This window comes from Oncorhynchus tshawytscha, unplaced genomic scaffold (genome assembly GCF_018296145.1).
Source record: "Oncorhynchus tshawytscha isolate Ot180627B unplaced genomic scaffold, Otsh_v2.0 Un_contig_2039_pilon_pilon, whole genome shotgun sequence".
NCBI lineage: Eukaryota > Metazoa > Chordata > Actinopteri > Salmoniformes > Salmonidae > Oncorhynchus > Oncorhynchus tshawytscha.
The window spans coordinates 33,600-54,657 of record NW_024609351.1 but is presented as its reverse complement, the minus strand read 5'-3'; the positions used below and the strand labels follow the sequence as shown (position 1 = coordinate 54,657).

At 41.9% G+C, this 21,058-nt stretch overlaps 1 protein-coding gene across 2 annotated transcripts in view; it reads left to right on the top strand.

Annotated features, from left to right (window-relative positions):
* LOC112239562 (tumor protein p53-inducible protein 11) overlaps positions 1-21,058 on the top strand; it is a 63,828-nt gene that overhangs the window by 32,119 nt on the left and 10,651 nt on the right. For both annotated transcript variants that reach the window (XM_042314955.1, XM_042314956.1), the window contains 3 exons: positions 7,593-7,651; positions 15,980-16,028; positions 18,382-18,472. In XM_042314955.1, coding sequence (XP_042170889.1) covers positions 7,593-7,651; positions 15,980-16,028; positions 18,382-18,472 — 199 coding nt within the window. The remainder of the gene's footprint in view (positions 1-7,592; positions 7,652-15,979; positions 16,029-18,381; positions 18,473-21,058) is intronic.

Below are 21,058 nucleotides of genomic sequence, written 5' to 3'. Positions count from 1 at the left end.
CCAGATAGGCCTGGAATGTATTTCACCCAGATAGGCCTGGAATGTATTTCACCCAGATAGGCCTGGAATGTATTTCACCCAGATAGGCCTGGAATGTATTTCCCAGATAGGCCTGGAATGTATTTCACCCAGATAGGCCTGGAATGTATTTCACCCAGATAGGCCTGGAATGTATTTCACCCAGATAGGCCTGGAATGTATTTAGGCCTGGAATGTATTTAGTCACCCAGATAGGCCTGGAATGTATTTAGTCACCCAGATAGGCCTGGAATGTATTTAGTCACCCAGATAGGCCTGGAATGTATTTAGTCACCCAGATAGGCCTGGAATGTATTTCACCCAGATAGGCCTGGAATGTATTTAGTCACCCAGATAGGCCTGGAATGTATTTCACCCAGATAGGCCTGGAATGTATTTCACCCAGATAGGCCTGGAATGTATTTAGTCACCCAGATAGGCCTGGAATGTATTTAGTCACCCAGATAGGCCTGGAATGTATTTAGTCACCCAGATAGGCCTGGAATGTATTTAGTCACCCAGATAGGCCTGGAATGTATTTCACCCAGATAGGCCTGGAATGTATTTCACCCAGATAGGCCTACAATATATGTATTTGACTTTGGGGACATGTTTACATTCGCAGAAGGAATCACATGGTTTTTGACATGCTGTAGTTCTTCTCTCTGCCTGAGAGCTGGAGATGTTCTTGGCTCTTATATCAGGCCAAAACCTCTCTTGTGTTTCCTTCTATTTTGTGAGAGATGTGGCCCCTTTTCAACACACACCATTTCATTTTCTCACCCTTCCAAGTCACAACCGGGCCGTGATTGGGAGTCCCATAGGGTCTGCACACAATTGGCCCAGCGTCGTCCGTGTTTGGCCGGGTGTAGGCCGTCATTCTAAATAATAATTTGTTCTTTAACTGACTTGCCTCGTTAAATAAACATTTTAAATAAAATAAAACAAATGTGGTATTATACTACGCTGCTAAACCTCATTGTAAATAAATATCTAACGGGTGTGTGAACATGTCCACAAAGCCAAACAGCTCTGAGTTTTATATTTTTTTTACTGTTTGTGCCACTTCCTGTTCACTATTTTCTCTCTCAGCCTCACAACCAATTGTGAGGATATCACGTCAATCCTGGATCCCTCCGTCTACTGTGTCTGAATCTCCTCACTCCTCTTGAGAAATACTCTGATATCCCTGATATCAGAGTTATATCAGGCACCAAATCTGGAAATAAACATAATGGAGGAAATGGGAGGAGAAGATTGACTAAAGAAGTGATTTAGCCCAGTCAGATAGAGATGCATGCTGGGGGTTTTGGACCTGACCTTCAATAGTGTTGCTACATCCATTGTGAACTTATACATTAATGACATGTACCCATTGTTAATGACATGTACCCATTGTTAATGACATGTACCCATTGTTAATGACATGTACCCATCGTGAATGACATGTACCCATTGTGAATGACATGTACCCATTGATAATGACATGTACCCATTGATAATGACATGTACCCATTGTGAATGACATGTACCCATTGTGAATGACATGTACCCATTGTGAATGACATGTACCCATTGTGAATGACATGTACCCATTGTGAATGACATGTACCCATTGTGAATGACATGACATGTACCCATGTGTGAATGAATGACATGTACCCGTTGTGAATGACATGTACCCGTTGACATGAATGACATGTACCCGTTGTGAATGACATGTACCCGTTGTGAATGACATGTACCCGTTGTGAATGACATGTACCCGTTGTGAATGACATGTACCCGTTGTGAATGACATGCACCCATTGTGAATGACATGCACCCATTGTGAATGACATGTACCCATTGTAAATGACATGTACCCATTGTGAATGACATGTACCCGTTTTGAATGACATGTACCCATTGTGAATGACATGTACCCATTTGATTCTTAAAAGAACATCACTTTTATAAATGCCTCATCAGCCCAAAGTTCAACCCAAAATACAAGCTTGTTTTACTCCAATGTTGGTAGACAAAGTTAATGTAAACAATTGCTGTATAGACTCAAAACATGGTTAAAACGATCAGGTTAGTCCCTGCATCCACAGCTCGGTCTACGAATTTGAGAGGAGGTACATTTCTCCAGCCCTGCCCCTCAGCTTCTTACCGAAATAGTACACTTTGTTATTGTTTCAACTGAACCAGGTCTATTAGATTATACCAGGGGACGAAGACAGCAGGAACCAGGTCTATTAGATTATACCAGGGGACGAAGACAGCAGGAACCAGGTCTATTAGATTATACCAGGGGACGAAGACAGCAGGAACCAGGTCTATTAGATTATACCAGGGGACGAAGACAGCAGGAACCAGGTCTATTAGATTATACCAGGGGACGAAGACAGCAGGAACCAGGTCTATTAGATTATACCAGGGGACGAAGACAGCAGGAACCAGGTCTATTAGATTATACCAGGGGACGAAGACAGCAGGAACCAGGTCTATTAGATTATACCAGGGGACGAAGACAGCAGGAACCAGGTCTATTAGATTGTATCATGGTTGGAGGGGACCTGTACCAGGTCTATTAGATTGTATCAGGGGTGGAGGGGACCTGTACCAGGTCTATTAGATTGTACCAGGGGTGGAGGGGACCTGTACCAGGTCTATTAGATTGTACCAGGGTTGGAGGGGACCTGTACCAGGTCTATTAGATTGTATCAGGGGTGGAGGGGACCTGTACCATGGTTGGAGGGGACCTGTATCAGGTCTATTAGATTGTATCAGGGTTGGAGGGGACCTGTATCAGGTCTATTAGATTGTACCAGGGTTGGAGGGGGACCTGTACCATGGTTGGAGGGGACCTGTATCAGGGGTGGAGGGGACCTGTATCAGGTCTATTAGATTGTACCAGGGTTGGAGGGGACCTGTACCATGGTTGGAGGGGACCTTTATCAGGGGTGGAGGGGACCTGTACCATGGTTGGAGGGGACCTGTATCAGGTCTATTAGATTGTATCAGGGGTGGGGGGGGGGGACCTGTATCAGGGGTGGGGGGGAGGGACCTGTATCAGGGGTGGAGGGGACCTGTATCATGTCTATTAGATTGTATCAGTGGTGGAGGGGACCTGTATCAGGTCTATTAGACTGTACCAGGGTTGTAGGGGACCTGTATCAGGCCTATTAGATTGTATCATGGTTGGAGGGGACCTGTATCAGGTCTATTAGATTGTACCAGGTGTATTAGATTGTACCAGGGTTGGAGGGGACCTGTACCAGGTGTATTAGATTGTACCAGGGGTGGGGGGGACCTGTATCAGGGATGGAGGGGACCTGTATCAGGTCTATTAGATTGTACCAGGGGTGGAGGGGACCTGTATCAGGTCTATTAGATTGTACCAGGGGTGGAGGGGACCTGTATCAGGTCTATTAGATTGTATCAGGGGTGGAGGGGACCTGTATCAGGTCTATTAGATTGTATCAGGGGTGGAGGGGACCTGTATCAGGTCTATTAGATTGTACCAGAGGTGGAGGGGACCTGTACCAGGTCTATTAGATTGTATCATGTCTATTAGATTGTATCAGGGATGGAGGGGACCTGTACCAGGTGTATTAGATTGTACCAGGGATGGAGGGAACCCTGGGCTCCCCAGTGGCGCAGCTTTCTAGGGCACTGCACCTCATCTCAGTGCAAGAGGCATCACTACAGTCCCTGGTTCCAATACTCTGTTACTGTCTCTCGTACTGTCTGTGTTACCCTGCCTGTGTTTCTCTTACTCTGCCTGTGTTACCCTGCCTGTGTTTCTCTGTTACTCTGCCTGTGTTTCTCTGTTACTCTGCCTGTCTCACTGTTACCCTGCCTGTGTTTCTCTGTTACCCTGCCTGTGTTTCTCTGTTACCCTGCCTGTGTTACTGTGTTACCCTGCCTGTGTTACTGTGTTACCCTGCCTGTTTCACTCTTACTCTGCCTGTTTCACTGTTACTCTGCCTGTGTTTCTCTGTTACTCTGCCTGTTTCACTGTTACTCTGCCTGTGTTACTCTGCCTGTGTTTCTCTGTTACTCTGCCTGTGTTTCTCTGTTACTCTGCCTGTTTCACTGTTACTCTGCCTGTTTCACTGTTACCCTGCCTGTGTTACTCTGTTTCTCTGCCTGTGTTTCTCTGTTACTCTGCCTGTGTTTCTCTGTTACCCTGCCTGTGTTACCCTGCCTGTGTTTCTCTGTTACTCTGCCTGTGTTACTCTGTTACCCTGCCTGTGTTACTCTGCCTGTGTTTCTCTGTTACTCTGCCTGTGTTTCTCTGCCTGTGTTTCTCTGTTACTCTGCCTGTGTTACTCTGCCTGTGTTTCTCTGTTTCTCTGCCTGTGTTGCTCTGTTACTCTGCCTGTGTTTCTCTGTTACTCTGCCTGTGTTTCTCTGTTACTCTGCCTGTGTTTCTCTGTTACCCTGCCTGTGTTTCTCTGCCTGTGTTACTCTGTTACTCTGCCTGTGTTTCTCTGTTACTCTGCCTGTGTTTCTCTGTTACCCTGCCTGTGTTTCTCTGCCTGTGTTACTCTGTTACTCTGCCTGTGTTACTCTGTTACTCTGCCTGTGTTTCTCTGTTACTCTGCCTGTGTTTCTCTGTTACTCTGCCTGTGTTACTCTGCCTGTGTTTCTCTGTTACTCTGCCTGTGTTTCTCTGTTACTCTGCCTGTGTTACTCTGTTACTCTGCCTGTGTTTCTCTGTGTTTCTCTGTTACTCTGCCTGTGTTACTCTGCCTGTGTTTCTCTGCCTGTGTTTCTCTGTTACTCTGCCTGTGTCACTGTGTTACTCTGCCTGTGTTACTCTACCTGTGTTACTCTACCTGTGTTACTCTACCTGTGTTAGTCTGTTACTCTGCCTGTGTTACTCTACCTGTGTTAGTCTGTTACTCTGCCTGTGTTTATCTGTTACTCTGCCTGTGTTTATCTGTTACTCTGCCTGTTTCTCTGTCTGTGTCTGTTTCTCTGTTACTCTCTCTGTTACTCTGTCTGTGTCTGTGTTACTCTCTGTGTTACTCTGTCTGTGTTACTCTGTCTGTGTTACTGTCTGTGTTACTCTGTTACTCTCTCTGTTACTCTCTCTGTTACTCTGTCTGTGTTTCTCTGTTACTCTCTCTGTTACTCTGTCTCTGTTACTCTGTCTGTGTTACTCTGTCTGTTTCTCTGTTACTCTCTCTGTTACTCTCTCTGTTACTCTGTTACTCTCTCTGTTACTCTCTCTGTTACTCTGTCTGTGTTACTCTCTCTGTTACTCTGTCTCTGTTACTGTCTCTGTTACTCTCTCTGTTACTGTCTCTGTTACTGTCTCTGTTACTCTGTCTCTGTTACTCTCTCTGTTACTGTCTCTGTTACTCTGTCTGTGTTTCTCTGTTACTCTGTCTCTGTTACTTTGCCTGTGTTTCTCTGTTACTCTGCCTGTGTTACTCTGTCTGTTATTCTCTCTGTTACTCTCTCTGTTACTCTCTCTGTTACTCTCTCTGTTACTCTCTCTGTTACTCTGTCTCTGTTACCCTGCCTGTGTTTCTGTTACTCTGCCTGTGTTTCTCTGTTACCCTGCCTGTGTTTCTCTGTTACTCTGCCTGTGTTACTCTGTTACCTGTGTTTCTCTGTTACTCTGCCTGTGTTTCTCTGTTTCTCTGCCTGTGTTTCTCTGTTACTCTGCCTCTGTTACTCTGTTACTCTGCCTGTTTCACTGTTACTCTGCCTGTGTTTCACTGTTACTCTGCCTGTTTCACTGTTACTCTGCCTGTGTTTCTCTGTTACCCTGCCTGTGTTTCTCTGTTACTCTGCCTGTGTTACTCTACCTGTGTTACCCTGCCTGTTACTCTGTTACCCTGCCTGTGTTTCTCTGTTACTCTGCCTGTGTTTCTCTGTTTCTCTGCCTGTGTTACTCTGTTACCCTGCCTGTGTTTCTCTGTTTCTCTGCCTGTGTTTCTCTGTTACCCTACCTGTGTTTCTCTGTTACTCTGCCTGTGTTACTCTACCTGTGTTACCCTGCCTGTTACTCTGTTACCCTGCCTGTGTTTCTCTGTTACTCTGCCTGTGTTACTCTGTTACCCTGCCTGTGTTACTCTGTTACTCTGCCTGTGTTTCTCTGTTTCTCTGCCTGTGTTTCTCTGTTACTCTGCCTCTGTTACTCTGCCTGTTTCACTGTTACTCTGCCTGTGTTTCTCTGTTACCCTACCTGTGTTTCTCTGTTACTCTGCCTGTGTTACTCTACCTGTGTTACCCTGCCTGTTACTCTGTTACCCTACCTGTGTTTCTCTGTTACTCTGCCTGTGTTACTCTACCTGTGTTACCCTGCCTGTGTTACTCTGTTTCTCTGCCTGTGTTTCTCTGTTACTCTGCCTCTGTTACTCTGCCTGTTTCTCTGTTACTCTGCCTGTGTTTCTCTGTTACTCTGCCTGTGTTACTCTGTTACTCTGCCTGTGTTACTCTACCTGTGTTACCCTGCCTGTTTCTCTGTTTTTCTGCCTGTTTCTCTGTTACTCTGCCTGTGTTACTCTGTCTGTGTTACTATCTCTGTTACTCTGCCTGTGTTTCTCTGTTACTCTGCCTGTGTTTCTCTTACTCTGCCTGTGTTACTCTGTCTGTGTTACTATCTCTGTTACTCTGCCTGTGTTTATCTGTTACTCTGCCTGTGTTTCTCTGTTACTCTGCCTGTGTTTCTCTTACTCTGCCTGTGTTACTCTGCCTGTGTTACTCTGTCTGTGTTTATCTGTTACTCTGCCTGTGTTTCTCTGTTACTCTGCCTGTGTTTCTCTGTTACTCTGCCTGTGTTACTCTGTCTGTGTTACTCTGTGTTACTATCTCTGTTACTCTGTCTCTGTTACCCTGCCTGTGTTTATCTGTTACTCTGCCTGTGTTTCTCTGTTACTCTGCCTGTGTTTCTCTGTTACTCTGCCTGTGTTACTCTGTCTGTGTTACTCTGTGTTACTATCTCTGTTACTCTGTCTCTGTTACCCTGCCTGTGTTTCTCTGTTACTCTGCCTGTGTTTCTCTGTTACTCTGTCTCTGTTACGCTGCCTGTGTTTCTCTGTTACTCTGCCTGTGTTTCTCTGTTACCCTGCCTGTGTTACTCTGTTACTCTGCCTGTTACTCTGTTACTCTGCCTGTGTTACTCTGTCTCTGTTACCCTGCCTGTGTTTCTCTGCCTGTGTTTCTCTGTTACCCTGCCTGTGTTACTCTGTTACTCTGCCTGTGTTTCTCTGTTACCCTGCCTGTGTTACTCTGCCTGTTACTCTGTCTGTGTTTGTGTTACTCTGTCTCTGTTACTGTCTGTGTTACTGTCTCTGTCTCTCCAGCTGAACCCTGACCCTTACTAGCTGGGGTTCCACCCTGTTGACGTGAGCTGAAAGGGATATTGAATAGTGAAGAGATAACAGTAGTATTACTGTTTGTTGCTGTGTTAAAGGCAAGTCCATCAATCAGTGTATATTTGTATAGCACTTTCAACTGATACAGTTGTCACCAAGTGCTTGACGTTGGGCTTATGAGTCCCTTTGCTTGTAGAATGTTTAAATGGTTTATTAAATCAAGATGTATTGTGTTTTCTATTCATCTTACAGATCAGTCAGATGCTCGGAAATCAGATGAGGTTTGGCGTACGAGAGCCAATAGGCCTCAGGTAAGACCGGAGATTGTATATAACAAACATCTCAGAGTAAGATTCCTGATCTACTGTAGTCATTGGTCCTCAGGTAAGACCGGAGATTGTATATAACAAACATCTCAGAGTAAGATTCCTGATCTAGGATCAGCCCCCCTGAAGTGTATTGATCATAGTGTTGTAGTCTAAGGTAATGAAGTGTGTTTTATCACAGTGGTATAGTCTAAGGTAATGAAGTGGTATAGTCTAAGATAATGAAGTGGTATAGTCTAAGGTAATGAAGTGGTATAATCTAAGGTAATGAGGTGGTATAGTCTAAGGTAATGAAGTGGTATAGTCTAAGGTTATGAAGTGTATAGTGGTATAGTTGTATAATCTAAGGTAATGAAGTGGTATAGTGGTTTAGTCTAAGGTAATGAAGTGGTATAGTGGTTTAGTCTAAGGTAATGAAGTGGTATAGTGGTTTAGTCTAAGGTAATGAAGTGGTATAGTGGTACTGTCTAAGATAATGAAGTGGTATAGTCTAAGGTAATGAAGTGGTATAATCTAAGGTAATGAGGTGTTATAGTGGTATAGTGGTATAATCTAAGGTAATGAAGTGGTATAGTCTAAGGTAATGAGGTGTTATAGTGGTATAGTGGTATAATCTAAGGTAATGAAGTGGTATAGTCTAAGGTAATATAGTGGTTTAGTGGTTTAGTCTAAGGTAATGAAGTGTATAGTGGTATAGTCTAAGGTAATGAAGTGGAATAGTGGTTTAGTCTAAGGTAATGAGGTGGTATAGTGGTTTAGTCTAAGGTAATGAGGTGGTATAGTCTAAGGTAATGAGGTGTTATAGTGGTATAATCTAAGGTAATGAAGTGGTATAGTCTAAGGTTATGAAGTGTATAGTGGTATAGTTGTATAACCTAAGGTAATGAAGTGGTATAGTCTAAGGTAATATAGTGGTTTAGTGGTTTAGTCTAAGGTAATGAAGTGTATAGTGGTATAGTCTAAGGTAATGAAGTGGAATAGTGGTTTAGTCTAAGGTAATGAGGTGGTATAGTGGTTTAGTCTAAGGTAATGAGGTGGTATAGTCTAAGGTAATGAGGTGTTATAGTGGTATAATCTAAGGTAATGAAGTGGGATAGTCTAAGGTTATGAAGTGTATAGTGGTATAGTTGTATAATCTAAGGTAATGAAGTGGTATAGTGGTTTAGTCTAAGGTAATGAAGTATGTTTTATCACAGTGGTATAGTCTAAGGTAATGAAGTGGTATAGTGGTTTAGTCTAAGGCAGGGTGGGCAAACCTTTTGGCTCAAGGGCCACATTGACTTTTTGAGACCAATTGAAGGGCCACATACTATATGTATATACAGTGGGGCAAAAAAGTATTTAGTCAGCCACTAATTGTGCAAGTTCTCCAACTTAAAAATATGAGAGGCCTGTAATTTTCATCATAGGTACACTTCAACTATGACAGACAAAATTAGGGGAAAAAATCCAGAAAATCACATTGTAGGATTTTTAATTAAATTAATTTATTTGCAAATTATGGTGGAAAATCTCAAGGTCCTGGAGTGGCCTAGCCAGTCTCCAGACCTGAACCCAATAGAAAATCTTTGGAGGGAGCTGAAAGTCCGTATTGCCCAGCGACAGCCCCGAAACCTGATGGATCTGGAGAAGGTTTGTATGGAGGAGTGGGCCAAAATCCCTGCTGCAGTGTGTGCAAACCTGGTCAAGAACTACAGGAAACGTATGATCTCTGTAATTACAAACTAAGGTTTCTGTACCAAATACTTATGTCATGCAATAAAATGCAAATTAATTACTTAAAAATCATACAATGTGATTTTCTGGATTTTTGTTTTATATTCCGTCTCTCACAGTTGAAGTGTACCGATGATAAAAATTACAGACCTCTACATGCTTTGTAAGTAGGAAAACCTGCAAAATCGGCAGTGTATCAAATACTTGTTCTCCCCACTGTAATACAGTGAAGAAATATCAATATTTCTTCTTTTACTTTGTCTTTTATAATCTTTTTAGTAGCCCAATGTTTTTACCGGTTAGATTTGGTGATCCATCTGTTGTGACGTTTGTCAGTTTTTATTCCCCCCCCCCATGCAGACAAGACACGCTGTCAGAAAAGTCAGAGCCCCCTGGTTGTTCCCACCATTGATTCCATCACAAGAAGTTCCTCTTGTTGTCTCAAAAGTTCTCGTTTTAATTCCTCTGAGGAACATGTTAAGTGGAGCGGTGTCTCTGATGTCACTACTCTCATACATATCTCATCAAAGCCATCTGCTTTCCTTTCTCTCTTCAACTCGGAGATGAGCTCCTCCCCTATCACTGCCACGCGCGCCTGGTGATGGTTCTGCGTGATAAACTCATTTTCTCAAATTGGCTTTTTCTCTCAGGACAAAATTATACCAGCAGTCTCTACCACAGACTCCCCTTCAGTAAAAGGTTTGCTATACTATATTTGTATGTGCCGCTACGTAGGTTGCCTTAGTTACGGAGGCTGGAGGAGAGCACCGTTTAAGTAAACAGATTTTGTTGGGCTTTTAAGTTTGAGGCTAGTTTTGGCTATTTTCTGGCTAGTTCCTGGCTAGTTCCTGAGAGGACAGATAGCTAGTGTTGTTAGCATGCTGGTATAATGGTATAAAACTAGTTTTGGCTATTTCCTGGCTAGTTCCTGAGAGGACAGATAGCTAGCGTAGTTAGCATGCTGGTATAATGGTATAAAACTAGTTTTGGCTATTTCCTGGCTAGTTCCTGAGAGGACAGATAGCTAGCATAGTTAGCATGCTGGTATAATGGTATAAAACTAGTTTTGGCTATTTCCTGGCTAGTTCCTGGCTAGTTCCTGAGAGGACAGATAGCTAGCCATGCTGGTATAATGGTATAAAACTAGTTTTGGCTAGGCATTCCTGCTGGTATAATGGTATAAAACTAGTTTTGGCTATTTCCTGGCTAGTTCCTGGTTAGTTCCTGAGAGGACAGATAGCTAGCGTAGTTAGCATGCTGGTATAATGGTATAAAACTAGTTTTGGCTATTTCCTGGCTAGTTCCTGAGAGGACAGATAGCTAGCGTAGTTAGCATGCTGGTATAATGGTATGAAACTAGTTTTGGCTATTTCCTGGCTAGTTCCTGAGAGGACAGATAGCTAGCGTAGTTAGCATGCTGGTATAATGGTATAAAACTAGTTTTGGCTATTTGAGAGGACAGATAGCTATTAGCTTGGTATAATGGTATAAAAACTAGTTTTGGCTATTTCCTGGCTAGTTCCTGAGAGGACAGATAGCTAGCGTTTTAGCATGCTGGTATAATGGTATAAATTTTGGCTATTTCCTGGCTAGTTCCTGATTTTAGCTAGTTAGCATGCTGGTATAATGGTATAAAACTAGTTTTGGCTATTTCCTGGCTAGTTCCTGGCTAGTTCCTGAGAGGACAGATAGCTAGCGTAGTTAGCATGCTGGTATAATGGTATAAAACTAGTTTTGGCTATTTCCTGGCTAAGAGGACAGATAGCTAGCGTAGTTAGCATGCTGGTATAATGGTATAAAACTAGTTTTGGCTATTTCCTGGCTAGTTCCTGAGAGGACAGATAGCTAGCATAGTTAGCATGCTGGTATAATGGTATACAACTAGTTTTGGCTATTTCCTGGCTAGTTCCTGGTTAGTTCCTGAGAGGACAGATAGCTAGCGTAGTTAGCATGCTGGTATAATGGTATAAAACTAGTTTTGGCTATTTCCTGGCTAGTTCCTGAGAGGACAGATAGCTAGCGTAGTTAGCATGCTGGTATAATGGTATAAAACTAGTTTTGGCTACTGGCTAGTTTTAAATGCTGGTATAATGGTATAAAACTGGCTAGTTCCTGAGAGGACAGATAGCTAGCGTAGTTAGCATGCTGGTATAATGGTATAAAACTAGTTTTGGCTATTTCCTAGTTCCTGGCTAGTTCCTGAGAGGACAGATAGCTAGAAGCATGCTGGTATAATGGTATAAAACTAGTTTTGGCTATTTCCTGGCTAGTTCCTGAGAGGACAGATAGCTAGCGTAGTTAGCATGCTGGTATAATGGTATAAAACTAGTTTTGGCTATTTCCTGGCTAGTTCCTGGCTAGTTCCTGAGAGGACAGATAGCTAGCGTAGTTAGCATGCTGGTATAATGGTATAAAACTAGTTTTGGCTATTTCCTGGCTAGTTCCTGGCTAGTTCCTGAGAGGACAGATAGCTAGCGTAGTTAGCATGCTGGTATAATGGTATAAAACTAGTTTTGGCTATTTCCTGGCTAGTTCCTGAGAGGACAGATAGCCATAGTTAGCATGCTGGTTAATGGTATAAAACTAGTTTTGGCTATTTCCTGGCTAGTTCATTTAGTTCCTGAGAGGACAGATAGCTAGCGTAGTTAGCATGCTGGTATAATGGTATAAAACTAGTTTTGGCTATTTCCTGGCTAGTTCCTGAGGTATAAAACTAGTTTTGGCTATTTCAGAGAGGACAGATAGCTAGCGTAGTTAGCATGCTGGTATAATGGTATGAAACTAGTTTTGGCTATTTCCTGGCTAGTTCCTGAGAGGACAGATAGCTAGCGTAGTTAGCATGCTGGTATAATGGTATAAAACTAGTTTTGGCTATTTCCTGGCTAGTTCCTGAGAGGACAGATAGCTAGCGTAGTTAGCATGCTGGTATAATGGTATGAAACTAGTTTTGGCTATTTCCTGGCTAGTTCCTGAGAGGACAGATAGCTAGTAGGAGTTCCTGAGAGGACTGCTAGTATAGCATGCTGGTATAAAACTAGTTTTGGCTATTTCCTGGCTAGTTCCTGAGAGGACAGATAGCTAGCGTAGTTAGCATGCTGGTATAATGGTATAAAACTAGTTTTGGCTATTTCCTGGCTAGTTCCTGAGAGGACAGATAGCTAGCGCTAGGCATTTTATAAAAAAACTGGCTATTTCCTGGCTAGTTCCTGAGAGGACAGATAGCTAGCGTAGTTAGCATGCTGGTATAATGGTATGAAACTAGTTTTGGCTATTTCCTGGCTAGTTCCTGAGAGGACAGATAGCTAGCGTAGTTAGCATGCTGGTATAATGGTATAAAACTAGTTTTGGCTATTTCCTGGCTAGTTCCTGAGAGGACAGATAGCTAGCGTAGTTAGCATGCTGGTATAATGGTATAAAACTAGTTTTGGCTATTTCCTGGCTAGTTCCTGAGAGGACAGATAGCTAGCGTAGTTAGCATGCTGGTATAATGGTATAAAACTAGTTTTGGCTATTTCCTGGCTAGTTCCTGAGAGGACAGATAGCTAGCGTAGTTAGCATGCTTGTATAATGGTATAAAACTAGTTTTGGCTATTTCCTGGCTAGTTCCTGAGAGGACAGATAGCTAGCGTAGTTAGCATGCTTGCTTGAAAAATGACGATTTGAGATTATATTCTTTAAAAACGGCAACACTTTCTTGGCATATCAGGCCTTATGTCCAATATTAGTTTTGAAAAAAAAATAAATGTTGCTGTCCATTTTTCTTTAATTATTAAATATACAACATTCAGAGTCCATTTTCGCAGCACTTATTTTTCACATCAAAAGTCGTCAAGCAATGAAGTGGCCACGATGACTGAGCGCATTCTGAATCCGACTGTAGGCTGAAACACAGTGCACGTTACCAGGCTACAGCGCCATCTAATGGAAGAAGTTTGTATATCATGGAATGAGTAATTTTAACTCAAATATAATCATATTTAATACTTTTTTTTTAAATGTCTCGCCGGCCGTACCCCCCCCCCACTAAGGTAATGGAAAGTGTACACATCAAAGCGTGAGTGATGGAGAAGCAGGACATGAAAAGAAAATGAATGTCCACTGACTTCCAGGCCAAATGCCACCCTATTCCCTATATAGTGCACTACTTCAGACCTGGACCCAAAGGGACTATGTAGGGTATAGGATTCCATTTGGGCTGCTCCCAGTGTTTACTGCTCTCAGCTGCCAGACATAAAAAGGTGTTGTGATCTTTACAGAAGATCCATTATACAGACTTTTGCAGACATTAGATTTACTCTCTCATTTAGTTCCTTCTCACCTTCTGTGTCCCAAATTGCACCCTATTCCCTATATAGTGCACTACTTTCTTTTTTTTTACAAGAACCCTGTTCAAAAGTAGTGTACTTAATAAGGGGATAGGTGTGCCATTTGGTAGGCTTACATTCTCTACTACCAGTAGGCCCTTTCATATGGTTGTTGTAGTGTGAAGAGAATAGGATCTTTATAAAACCATCAACAGAATATAGGATCTTTATAAAACCATCAACAAAATATAGGATCTTTATAGAACCATCAACAGAATATAGAATCCTTATAGAACCATCATCAGAATATAGGATCCCTATAGAACCATCAGACAGAATATAGTATCCTTATAGAACCATCAACAGAATATAGGATCCTTATAAAACCATCAACAGAATATAGGATCCTTATAGAACCATCAACAGAATATAGGATCCTTATAGAACCATCAACAGAATATAGGATCCTTATAGAACCATCAACAGAATATAGGATCCTTATAGAACCATCAACAGAATATAGAATCCTTACAGAACCATCAACAGAATATAGGATCCTTATAGAACCATCAACAGAATATAGGATCCTTATAAAACCATCAACAGAATATAGGATCCTTATAGAACCATCAACAGAATATAGGATCCTTATAGAACCATCAACAGAATATAGGATCCTCATAGAACCATCAACAGAATATAGGATCCTCATAGAACCATCAACAGAATATAGTATCTTTATAGAACCATCAACAGAATATAGTATCTTTATAGAACCATCAACAAAATATAGGATCTTTATAGAACCATCAACAGAATATAGAATCCTTATAGAACCATCAACAGAATATATGATCCTTATAGAACCATCAACAGAATATAGGATCTTTATTAGAACCATCATCAGAATATAGGATCCCTATAGAACCATCAGACAGAATATAGTATCCTTATAGAACCATCAACACAATATAGGATCCTTATAAAACCATCAACAGAATATAGGATCCTTATATAACCATCAACAGAATATAGGATCCTTATAGAACCATCAACAGACAGAATACAGAATCCTTATAGAACCATCAACAGAATATAGAATCCTTACAGAACCATCAACAGAATATAGGATCCTTATAGAACCATCAACAGAATATAGGATCCTTATAAAACCATCAACAGAATATAGGATCCTTATAGAACCATCAACAGAATATAGGATCCTTATAGAACCATCAACAGAATATAGGATCCTTATAGAACCATCAACAGAATATAGGATCCTTATAAAACCATCAACAGAATATAGTATCTTTATAGAACCATCAACAAAATATAGGATCTTTATAGAACCATCAACAGAATATAGAATCCTTATAGAACCATCAACAGAATATATGATCCTTATAGAACCATCAACAGAATATAGGATCTTTATTAGAACCATCATCAGAATATAGGATCCCTATAGAACCATCAGACAGAATATAGTATCCTTATAGAACCATCAACACAATATAGGATCCTTATAAAACCATCAACAGAATATAGGATCCTTATAGAACCATCAACAGAATATAGGATCCTTATAGAACCATCAACAGACAGAATACAGAATCCTTATAGAACCATCAACAGAATATAGAATCCTTACAGAACCATCAACAGAATATAGGATCCTTATAGAACCATCAACAGAATATAGGATCCTTATAGAACCATCAACAGAATATAGGATCCTTATAAAACCATCAACAGAATATAGGATCCTTATAGAACCATCAACAGAATATAGGATCCTTATAGAACCATCAACAGAATATAGGATCCTTATAGAACCATCAACAGAATATAGGATCCTTATAGAACCATCAACAGACAGAATATAGGATCCTTATAGAACCATCAACAGACAGAATATAGAATCCTTATAGAACCATCAACAGACAGAATATAGAATCCTAATAGAACCATCAATAGACAGAATATAGAATCCTTATAGAACCATCAGACAGAATATAGAATCCTTATAGAACCATCAACAGACAGAATATTCAGCAGTTACTTCCTGTTACCTATTTGATATGATAGTTGTACTGTGGGAGAATACAGGATGAAGTACAGGCAGCTGGATCAGTCTCTCTCTGTCTGCGTCCTGAATGGCCCAACGGATCCCATTGTTCTCTGAGCTCTGTCTAGTGTGTTTCTGATGATCAATATCTGTGTTTATTCCTCTCCTGTGTTTCTGATCAATACAATGTATTTATGTCTTTCTTCTGTGTTTTTTTTCTAGGATATGGATTCTCATGTCTGCTGTTCTGTTCACAACCATAGCTTTAATAGTAAGTACTGGACTAAACCATAGCTTTAATAGTAAGTACTGGACTAAACCATAGCTTTAATAGTAAGTACTGGACTAAACCATAGCTTTAATAGTAAGTACTGGACTAAACCATAGCTTTAATAGTAAGTACTGGACTAAACCATAGCTTTAATAGTAAGTACTGGACTAAACCATAGCTTTAATAGTAAGTACTGGACTAAACCATAGCTTTAATAGTAAGTACTGGACTAAACCATAGCTTTAATAGTAAGTACTGGACTAAACCATAGCTTTAATAGTAAGTACTGGACTAAACCATAGCTTTAATAGTAAGTACTGGACTAAACCATAGCCTTAATAATAAGTACTGGACTAAACCATAGCTTTAATAGTAAGTACTGGACTAAACCATAGCTTTAATAGTAAGTACTGGACTAAACCATAGCTTTAATAGTAAGTACTGGACTAAACCATAGCTTTAATAGTAAGTACTGAACTAAACCATAGCTTTAATAGTAAGTACTGGACTAAACCATAGCTTTAATAGTAAGTACTGGACTAAACCATAGCTTTAATAGTAAGTACTGGACTAAACCATAGCCTTAATAGTAAGTACTGGACTAAACCATAGCCTTAATAGTAAGTACTGGACTAAACCATAGCCTTAATAGTAAGTACTGGACTAAACCATAGCCTTAATAGTAAGTACTGGACTAAACCATAGCCTTAATAGTAAGTACTGGACTAAACCATAGCCTTAATAGTAAGTACTGGACTAAACCATAGCCTTAATAGTAAGTACTGGACTAAACCATAGCCTTAATAGTAAGTACTGGACTAAACCATAGCCTTAATAGTAAGTACTGGACTAAACCATAGCCTTAATAGTAAGTACTGGACTAAACCATAGCCTTAATAGTAAGTACTGGACTAAACCATAGCCTTAATAGTAAGTAGTGTACACTAGTCAACTGGACTAAACCATAGCCTTAATAGTAAGTAGTGTACACTAGTCAACTGGACTAAACCATAGCCTTAATAGTAAGTAGTGTACACTAGTCAACTGGACTAAACCATAGCCTTAATAGTAAGTAGTGTATACTAGTCAACTGGACTAAACCATAGCCTTAGTAGTGTACACTAGTCAACTGGACTAAACCATAGCCTTAGTAGTGTACATTAGTCAACTGGACTAAACCATATCCTTACTGGTAAGTAATGTACATTAGTCAACTGGACTTAGCTTGACCTCTGCTGTACTGTATAGAAATCCCAATCTCCTTGGTCCTGGGGAATGGACAGGGTGTGCAGGCTTGTTCTCCAGCCCCACACTAACAACAACAACATCTGATTTGACTCATCAAGGGCTTGTTGATTAGTTGAATCAGGAGTGTTATTACCTGGTTGGGGGAAAAGCCTGTAACCCCGGTGAACCCAGAACCAGGACAGAAGACACTACTGCTGTATGGGTTGTCAGGTGTCTCTGGGTCTATCAAAAGCCTTATTATACCATGTTGTTATTATTATTTTACAGCATCTGTAACACTGAGCTCTTCTTCTCTCTCTCTCCTCCCTCCCCCTCTCTCTCCCACCTCTCTCTCTCTCCTACCCCTCTCTCTCTCCCGCTCTCTCCCTCACTCTCTCCTCCCTCTCTCTCTCTCTCTCTCCCTCTCTCAAAACAAATCTCTCTCTTGCTCTCTCTCTCCCTCTCTCAAAACAAATCTCTCTCTTGCGCTCGCTCCCCTCCCTCTCTCTCCCACTCAATTCAATTCAATTCAATTCAAGGGCTTTATTGGCATGGGAAACATGTGTTAACATTGCCAAAGCAAGTGAGGTAGACAACATACAAAGTGAATATATAAAGTGAAAAACAACAAAAATTAACAGTAAACATTACACATACAGAAGTTTCAAAACAGTAAAGACATTACAAATGTCATATTATATATATATACAGTGTTCTAACAATGTACAAATGGCTAAAGGACACAAGATAAAATAAATAAGCATAAATATGGGTTGTATTTACAATGGTGTTTGTTCTTCACTGGTTGCCCTTTTCTCGTGGCAACAGGTCACAAATCTTGCTGCTGTGATGGCACACTGTGGAATTTCACCCAGTAGATATGGGAGTTTTTCAAAATTGGATTTGTTTTCGAATTCTTTGTGGATCTGTGTAATCTGAGGGGAAATATGTCTCTCTAATATTGTGCTCTCTCTCTCTCCCACCTCTTTCCTCTCTCTCTCCCTCTCTCCCACCTCTTTCCCATCTCTCTCCCTCTCTCTCCCACCTCTTTCCCCTCTTCCTCTCTCTCCCACCTCTTTCCCCTCTCTCTCTTTCTCTCTCTCTTCCTCCCTGTCTGTCTCTACAGGCTCTAGTGTTCCCCAGTCAGCTCTATGAGTTTGTGTTTGAGCTCAGGACCACCAGGATCTCCATCAGACTCTATGGAGGAGCACTACTCAGTAAGGGCTGTCTACTGTGACAGTATCAGACTCTAGGGAGGAGGAGCACTACTCAGTAAGGGCTGTCTACTGTGACAGTATCAGACTATGGAGGAGCACTACTCAGTAAGGACTGTCTACTGTGACAGTATCAGACTCTAGGGAGGAGGAGCACTACTCAGTAAGGGCTGTCTACTGTGACAGTATCAGACTATGGAGGAGCACTACTCAGTAAGGACTGTCTACTGTGACAGTATCAGACTCTAGGGAGGAGGAGCACTACTCAGTAAGGGCTGTCTACTGTGACAGTATCAGACTCTAGGGAGGAGGAGCACTACTCAGTAAGGGCTCTCTACTGTGACAGTATCAGACTCTAGGGAGGAGGAGCACTACGCAGTAAGGGCTGTCTACTGTGACAGTATCAGACTCTAGGGAGGAGGAGCACTACTCAGTAAGGGCTGTCTACTGTGACAGTATCAGACTCTAGGGAGGAGGAGCACTACTCAGTAAGGGCTGTCTACTGTGACAGTATCAGACTCTAGGGAGGAGGAGCACTACTCAGTAAGGGCTGTCTACTGTGACAGTATCAGACTCTAGGGAGGAGGAGCACTACTCAGTAAGGGCTGTCTACTGTGACAGTATCAGACTCTATGGAGGAGCACTACTCAGTAAGGGCTCTCTACTGTGACAGTATCAGACTCTAGGGAGGAGGAGCACTACTTAGTAAGGGCTCTCTACTGTGACAGTATCAGACTCTAGGGAGGAGGAGCACTACTCAGTAAGGGCTGTCTACTGTGACAGTATCAGACTCTAGGGAGGAGCACTACTCAGTAAGGGCTGTCTACTGTGACAGTATCAGACTCTATGGAGGAGGAGCACTACTCAGTAAGGGCTGTCTACTGTGACAGTATCAGACTCTATGGAGGAGGAGCACTACTCAGTAAGGGCTCTCTACTGTGACAGTATCAGACTCTATGGAGGAGCACTACTCAGTAAGGGCTGTCTACTGTGACAGTATCAGACTCTAGGGAGGAGGAGCACTACTCAGTAAGGGCTGTCTACTGTGACAGTATCAGACTCTAGGGAGGAGGAGCACTACTCAGTAAGGGCTGTCTACTGTGACAGTATCAGACTCTATGGAGGAGCACTACTCAGTAAGGGCTCTCTACTGTGACAGTATCAGACTCTATGGAGGAGCACTACTCAGTAAGGGCTCTCTACTGTGACAGTATCAGACTCTAGGGAGGAGGAGCACTACTCAGTAAGGGCTCTCTACTGTGACAGTATCAGACTCTAGGGAGGAGGAGCACTACTCAGTAAGGGCTCTCTACTGTGACAGTATCAGACTCTAGGGAGGAGGAGCACTACTCAGTAAGGGCTGTCTACTGTGACAGTATCAGACTCTAGGGAGGAGGAGCACTACTCAGTAAGGGCTGTCTACTGTGACAGTATCAGACTCTAGGGAGGAGGAGCACTACTCAGTAAGGGCTGTCTACTGTGACAGTATCAGACTCTAGCAGCTATTAATGATTTAACATCTGTACTTCTTAATATTTAATGGTCCTGTCGAGTTCCTGACTAACTCCTCTAGGGTAGAGTACACTTGTTGTTGATGAACAGTGTTAAAGTGAGGACATGAAGCAATGCATTCTGGATCCTGTAGTTCGTGTTGAGTGACTTGTTGGCCCAGAAAGAGGCACCAGGTATGATAAGAGGACAACATTCAGATGTCTAGAGGGGGTTTTCATGCCGGTAAAGAAACACATCTATTTAACTGGGTTGAAAAGACCGCCTGCTATATAACCTTATTCAATTATACATCAAACATGTTCATCTCCAGATCACAATGAGAATACATTATGTCATGGAATCTCACTTTGTATCTCCTTTTAGATGGAACAGGTAGAACCAGAACCAGTTTAGGGCTTAGCTAGCTAAATAACAGGTAGGACCAGAACCAGCTGAGGGCTTACCTAGCTAAATAACAGGTAGAACCAGCTGAGGGCTTACCTAGCTAAATAACAGGTAGAACCAGCTGAGGGCTTACCTAGCTAAATAACAGGTAGGACCAGCTGAGGGCTTACCTAGCTAAATAACAGGTAGGACCAGCTGAGGGCTTACCTAGCTAAATAACAGGTAGAACCAGCTGAGGGCTTACCTAGCTAAATAACAGGTAGAACCAGCTGAGGGCTTACCTAGCTAAATAACAGGTAGAACCAGCTGAGGGCTTACCTAGCTAAATAACAGGTAGGACCAGCTGAGGAATTACCTAGCGTAATAAAATGGTAATAATCATGAATGCTTTAATAGTTTTTGTCACAGGGTATTAAGACGTTCGTATTCAGTCCGCCATGTTTTACAGTATTACATGATGAGTGAGTGCATTTGAGTACAGCAAGGCGTGACTGTACAGTCCCCCTCTGATGGAGGGAGAGAGAGAGGGATGGATGGAAGGCGGAACCCGACTGAGAAAGACAGGAAGGAAGAGAGGATAATCCCTTAACAGCGGAAGGCTGTAGGAAACAAGGGGTGAAGATACAGGGTCCGTCCCAAATGGCACCCTATTCCATGTTTTATAGTGCACTACTTTTGTCCAGGTTCCATAGA